Genomic DNA, 7,335 nt, shown 5'->3' on the forward strand with positions numbered 1-7,335 from the left:
CGTACTGGTGTTAATGTTGTATAACAAGTCATCATAATTTTTTTAATAACCCTATTTTTTTATTATTTAGTTATTTAGCACGCATGGAAATCGAATGATTTTACACTAAAATTTGGGGCTACATTAAAAAAAAAATACCAGAAAGTGTAACGAAAAATTGTAACACGCAATTTCGCCACTGAATTTTGCGGAAAAACCTGAATTGGTATCAGTTCAATTTCCCCGCTAAATTGAGCGGTAAAGCGGATAAATGGAAAATACAAATATTTCACGTCACGTTATGGGCACCTCAATGTTTATCAGAAAGATGAAACACTGTCGTAGTTTCTGGTAGTTTTCCATCCGAGTGGGAACGATACCTAGACATAACCTTCAAAATATGAACGTTGGGAAATGCGTATGTGCAGTTTTGAAGTTGCTGGGCTACTCGATAGCGTAGATGATGAAGTAGTAGGCTCATTTTTCAAACTCTACTTTTTATAATTTTTTCAGCTCTGTTTTTTTTTTTTCTAGTTTAGCAGAAACGGTGGTAAACAAAAAAATAAACATAATCCATCTCACGTTACGTGCACGTCAGTTTCTTTTTGCCAGAAAGATCAAGCATCCTCGCTGTTTCTGGATTTTTTTACTGAAATGGAAACGATATCTGAACATCAATTTCAAACTTTGAATATTGGGAAACGCGTGCGCGCGTTTTTGTAGCTTCTGTGCTTTTTGATGGCGCGGATGATAAACTAGTCCTGTTTTTTTGTGAGCTCCAATCTTTCTGTTTTTATATAAGCGGTGTTGTACGGTTGCAATAGCCGTAACCGAAAGTTTTACAAATATTCCTAAGATGCGTTAAAAACTACTTTTGAAACAGCTGAATGTTTAAATATTCCTTCGTCATCTGCAGCATTTTACTAAAAATTAAGTTGGAAGTACCCAGGCGGGATAAGAGGCGCCGAGATTTTCGGTGCCGCTTTTGTACGCTGGAAATGAATTTTGAGCTGTAATTCTCGTTTTGTTTATATGTCGCCATTTTCAAGCGTTTAAAACAATAAACTAACATAAAGTTTTACATATCAAAGCCTTAAAAAAATAAAGCCCATCGTAAAATAATTTTACCATTCTAACATAAAACCGCCATGCTTAATTGTTTATCACTTTCCAAAGCTACAAACAAAACCAATCGCCCACCGAAAATTGCGCAATCAGATTTACCCTCAACGTATTTCCACAATGTCATTGCGTATACAGCAACTCAACTCTAACGGATGGAGGTAGGAATTGCTTCTGGGAGAAGACATGGCGCCACCAGAGGTCAAGCCAGAAGTGTGGAGGTACTTCACGCCTCCAATGATGGTCAAGACGACCAGAACCAAGAGACGCTATTGGAGGAAAAGGAGAAAGGAATCTCTTTTTCCTCCAATAGCGTCTCGTGGTTTTGGTCATCGTTGGGGGCGTGTCCCTCCACACTTCTGGCTTGACCCCTGGTGACGTCATGTCGCCTCTAGAATCTTCCTACCGCCATGCTCTAACGTCGCTCCACAGGGGTGGCGCTGCTGTCGTCACTGCGCATGCGCAGATACGTCATCTCTCGCGAATCATGTTTCTGCGCAAGGGCACTGCCCACACCAGGTGTGGGGACTGCGGTATTGTTTGTAAACAGTGCGTTGGTCTATATCTTGCTCAGCATTTTTCATTTCTAGCCTCGAGTACATCTAGTTGGCCTATTTATTGCGAAGAAATTTCATTTATACTATGATTGATCGGTGTAATATATAACGCAAAAAGGACACTATTCATATCACCACGACTCTTGATGCTACTGATACATATATATTATCATATGACTCCTGCAATAATTCCTACCGAAGTTGATAGCATTTAGATATATAAAAAGAGAAACACTTAAAAAGAAAAGTTAACTAAGAAGAAGGTCGTTAATAGGGTAGCTCCAGCCGTAGCATTAGCTTGCTTATTGGAGCGTAAAACTGGTTAAAGAATATACACTACACTTTTGATATTGGGGTAGGGCGTTGATTAGAAAATAACCATTCACGGATAGATGAATGGATAAATGCATAAGGTTGAACTCTGTAAATCGGGCGGCGGCTTACGCCACCTAGCGATTCCTTTACAAAAACTGTTTCAGGCAATCTAGAAAAATATATCCACATTTTAACGACCCTTTCAACTTTTTATCCAGTCACGTCGTATTGGCGATTACCAATAGAGTTTCTATGGGCTTTCTTTCAGCCAAAGTATATTGAGTGCAGACAATAAAAATGGTATCCAATTTCTATCATCACGTCTCAAGAGAACTTCGGTTTCATTGCAGAGAAGCGACATCACACCTATTTGGAGCGTCCTTGCAGAGGCTGCTTTTTTGCCTGTGTCAAATATTTATGGCCTCTTGCAATGATTTATAGTTGGAGATGCAGTCCCGCAGCCTATATAAACCACATTTCTTATAGAAATATTGCCGCGCGCAAGGTCACGGACTTGTAGAAGGTTCTCGTTTATTCTTACTACTGACATAACTTCTATCGTTTATCCCTGCTCTTGTTTTTCCAGAATGTGCATGTTCATTCTCGCCCCGAGCACGCTACCCTCGAACCTTCTCCGCCGAAACTTCGAGATAGCGCTCACTCTAGATAAGAGGCCGCCAGCGACTTTGTCGAGTCAGTTTCGTCCCAGCGCTCGACTCTGCTGTCTCGCCGACCTCGACGCTCGCGACGCTTTGTTATCATTTTCTATTCTCTTTTTGTTTTGGCACAAGTTCGCCACATTAAACGTTTAGTTCTTCCTGTTTATTTATTGTTATTCTGGTCACCACCCGTGACATTTTGGTGGAGGTGCGGGGTACCGCATGTACGTGCAGCGCAGCCCTCCGAGTTCACGGAGTACAAGTCCGAATCCAAGCTCCCGAGGACCCAACGAAGACCAGATCGAGACTCGATCAAGTCGCCGCACCCAAGGGCTAAACCCGGAATACGGACTCCTACCACCCAGGACGAGGCAGCCGACGATGGCCAACCAGTCGCAGACCCCCGCCGCTCCTGCCGTCGTCTACCTACCCGTCGCTCCTCGGACACCGGCTCCGTTCCACGGTGAACTCCACGAAGACGTTGAAGATTGGATCGACCAATTCGAACGCGTCGCCCGCCACAATAGCTGGACCAACGAGCAACGGCTGCAAAACGTGTATTTCTCGCTCGAGGGGACTGCCAGAAGCTGGTACGAAAATCACGAGTCTTCGTTGACATCCTGGGACATTTTCAAGAGCCAGCTGAAGGCGACATTCGTCAACCAGCATCGCCGAGAGAGAGCCGAAGACTTACTGCGTACCAGGACTCAAGGGCCCAACGAGAGCATCACCGCCTTCGTGGAGGATGTCCTGCGTTTAAGCGCCCGAGCCGACCCGGAGGCCACAGAGGAAAAGAAACTTCGAATCCTCATGCGAGGCGTCAAGGCAGAAATTTTCGGAGGCCTGGTTCGGAATCCCCCGACGACCGTCGATGCTTTTGTCAGCGAAGCCACCAACATTGAGCGCGCACTGACGGCCCGAGCAAGCCACTACCACCGACTCGCCGGCGCGCCTACTTCTCCAACCGTCACAGCTTCCCTACTGGACCCGAATACCAACGGTGTCGACAACCTCCGGGAGATCGTCCGGGATATCGTCCGGGAAGAGCTCCGCAAGATCCTACCTGCTGCAGATAGCCCGTCTTCTCTCTCACTCGCCGAAGTCGTACGAGAGGAGGTCCACCGAGCCTTCCGGGCGGAGACTCCTGTCATCGCAGCGGCACCCGAGGAGCCCAGCCTGACCTACGCCGCAGTGGCCCGAAGGCCACCACCTCCTCCTCGAGCCTATGTCGCTCCGCCCCGACGTCGATCTCCTGCGCCGCAGCACGACCGCCACCGCGACGACCAGGTCCAGTATGCCGGCCAGGAGCCCCGCGCACCTCGGAAGACCGACGTGTGGCGAACACCCGACCGACGTCCTTTGTGTTTCCACTGCGGGGAAGCGAACCACACCTACCGCCAATGCCCATACCGACGACTCGGGCTGCGCGGATTCCACCCGAATGACCCACGCCCCCGTTACGGTGAACGCCCTCGGGAGATCGACGAGTACCTTCGACGACCTCAGTCCCCCGAGCCTGCCTCCCGCCGAGAGTTCCGGTCGCCATCGCCACGACGTCCGGCTTCGCCGATGCACCGACCCCGACGTGAAAGCCTGTCACCCCTCGCTCCTCGCCGGGGAAACTAGGCGCGGCAACCCCTGGAGGTGGAGTTGCCGAAGACGACCGACGTAAAGAGCCTCCAAGAACGACGGAGCGCTCCCACTCTCCTGACGCCACGCATCGCAACGAAGCTTCTGCATCGGTGTCCAACAACCTAAACGTTGTTATCGACGGCCACGACGCATCAGCACTCGTGGACACCGGAGCAGACTACTCAGTCTTGAGTGGGAGGCTCTCCCGCCGTCTTCGAAAAGTCACGACGCCGTGGGATGGACCTCAAATACGAACCGCCGGAGGGCACCTCATCACGCCGGTTGGGAGATGCACTGCTCGCGTCGAGATCCACGGTGAGACGTGCCCTGTCAAGTTTGTCGTTCTGCAAGACTGTTCGAGGGACATTATCCTCGGAATGGACTTTCTCTGCGAGTATGGCGCCGTCATCGACCTCGGAGCAAACCGGCTGACGCTACGAAAACCTGCTCCACCGCAGGAGGACCCCAAAGCGACGTCATCCGGGGTACGAGTCCTCGCAAACCACGTGAACCTACCACCGCGGTCAAGTGTTTTCGTACCCGTCGGGGTCGATGAGACTTTCTGCGGCGATGTTTTGCTCGAAGGAAGCCTCCAGTTGCTCCTAGGAAGAGGGATCGGCATCGCAAGAGGCGTCACGGAGCTCCAAGACGGACACACTGTCGCACTCGTAACGAACTTCCGACAGGAGGCCCAGCACCTTACAAGAGGCACCGCCGTGGGTCACGCGGAGGAACTCCCGGACTCAGCCGCAATCGCCGGAATATCAGAAGACCTCTCCTCGTGGCCACCCAAGACAACGCCGCCTTTGCAGTTTGACATCGATCCAACCCTGCCTACCCCACAACGACGACAACTCAGTGACCTACTCGTCGAGTTCAACGAGTGCTTCTCCACGTCGTCAAAGGTGCGCCAAACGACCGTTGCGAAACACCGAATTGTCACTGAAGACAACGCGCTTCCTGTTCATCGGTCGCCGTACCGTGTCTCTGTCAAAGAGAGAGAAGTCATCCAGAAGCAGGTCCAAGAAATGCTCGATGACGACATTGTTCAGCCCTCAAGGAGTCCGTGGGCTTCACCGGTAGTCCTGGTGAAAAAGAAAGACGGGACCCTTCGGTTCTGCGTGGACTATCGCCGACTTAACGCCGTAACAAAAAAAGGACGTCTACCCGCTGCCACGCATCGACGACACCCTGGACCGGCTGCGCCACGCCCGATACTTTTCGTCGATGGACCTGAAGAGTGGGTACTGGCAGATCGAGGTGGACGAACAAGATCGTGAAAAGACCGCCTTCGTCACGCCGGACGGGCTGTACGAATTTAAAGTTATGCCGTTCGGACTATGCACAGCACCGGCGACGTTCCAGCGCGTAATGGACACCGTTCTTTCCGGCTTGAAGTGGCAAAGTTGTCTCGTCTATCTCGACGACGTCGTGGTATTCGCCACCAACTTCGACGAGCACCTGAGACGCCTGCGAGCCGTGCTACAGGCTATCCAGAATGCCGGACTGACACTGAAGCCGTCAAAATGTCGGTTCGCTTACGGCGAGCTCAAATTCCTGGGCCATGTCGTGAGTGCTCAAGGTGTAAGTCCTGACCCTTCAAAGACATCCGCTGTCGCCGAATTTCCGAAGCCATCAGACAAGAAGGCCGTGCGAAGATTTCTTGGGCTGTGCGCATACTACAGGCGTTTCGTTCGCGATTTCGCTAAGATTTCTGCACCGCTCACACATCTGACGAAGGACGACGTGAACTTCCAGTGGGGGGAGGAGCAAGAACAGGCGTTCAACGAACTGAAGGAAAGACTCCAGTCTCCCCCCATTCTCGGACACTTCGATCCATCAGCGGAAACGGAAGTTCACACGGACGCCAGCAACGCCGGACTAGGCGCGGTACTCGTCCAAAGACAAGACGGAGCAGAGAGGGTGATCGCTTACGCAAGCCGGGCACTGTCCAAGGCAGAGAAAAATTACTCAACAACCGACAAGGAATGTCTCGCTGTCGTCTGGGCGTTAACCAAGTTCCGTCCGTACCTGTACGGGATCCCGTTCCGCGTTGTCACGGACCACCACGCTCTCTGTTGGCTCGCCAACCTTAAGGACCCGTCAGGCCGCCTCGCTCGCTGGAGCCTTCGACTGCAAGAATTTGACGTAACCATTGCGCATAAGTCTGGCAGCAAGCATAATGACGCCGATTGTTTGTCTAGGGCCCCAATTGAATCTCCACCCGACAGCACCGACGACGACGATGACGCCCGTTTTCTCGGAGCACTTACGGATACTGACATGGGAGCACTTCAACGAGACGACCCCGAACTTCGCGCCGTGATGGGCCACCTCGAAGGTCAAGGAAGTTCAGTTCCGCGAGTCTTTGCCCGAGACCTGCCAAGCTTCGTTCTGCGGCGAGGCGTGCTCTTCAAGAAGAACTTCGGAACGAGCAACACTGCCTGGCTGCTGGTTGTTCCGGCCAGCCTGCGAGAGGAAATCTTTCAAGCATGCCATGACGACCCGACGGCTGGACACCTTGGATACAGCAGAACGCTCGCCCGGATTCGTGAAAAGTACTACTGGCCGAGGCTACCGAAGACCGTTCACCTATACATTCGATCATGCCATGAGTGTCAGCGACGCAAGAAACCGCCGACGAAGCCGTCAGGACTTCTGAACCCGATTTCTCCCCCGTCTATGCCGTTCCAGCAGATCGGAATGGATTTACTGGGCCCTTTCCCGCCGTCAACGTCGGGAAACCGCTGGATTATCGTCGCCACCGATTATCTCACACGGTACGCCGAGACGAAAGCCCTTCCAGCAGGCACGGCTGTTGAAGTCGCCAAGTTTTTCATCGAGTCCATCGTCCTCCGGCACGGCGCTCCAGAAGTTTTGATTACAGATCGCGGATCATCGTTCATGGCGCAGCTGACCCAAGAAATCCTCCGACTCAGTCACACCAGCCACCGTCGTACAACTGCGTACCACCCGCAGACCAACGGGCTGACGGAAAGACTGAACAAGACAATCGCCGACATGATCTCTATGTACGTCGACGTTGAGCACAAGACGTGGGACGAGGTGCT

At 51.6% G+C, this 7,335-nt stretch overlaps 1 protein-coding gene across 1 annotated transcript in view; it reads right to left on the reverse strand.

The window, feature by feature from the left end:
* The window catches only part of LOC120836311 (zwei Ig domain protein zig-8), a 38,113-nt gene extending 36,885 nt beyond the window's left edge, over positions 1 to 1,228 (reverse strand). Inside the window, exon 1 of the mRNA XM_042289041.1 lies at positions 1,204 to 1,228. Within this exon, the coding sequence (XP_042144975.1) occupies positions 1,204 to 1,228 (25 nt within the window). The remainder of the gene's footprint in view (positions 1 to 1,203) is intronic.
* Between the last annotated feature and the right edge of the window lie 6,107 nt (positions 1,229 to 7,335).

This window comes from Ixodes scapularis, unplaced genomic scaffold, assembly GCF_016920785.2.
Source record: "Ixodes scapularis isolate PalLabHiFi unplaced genomic scaffold, ASM1692078v2 PGA_scaffold11__112_contigs__length_91849675, whole genome shotgun sequence".
NCBI lineage: Eukaryota > Metazoa > Arthropoda > Arachnida > Ixodida > Ixodidae > Ixodes > Ixodes scapularis.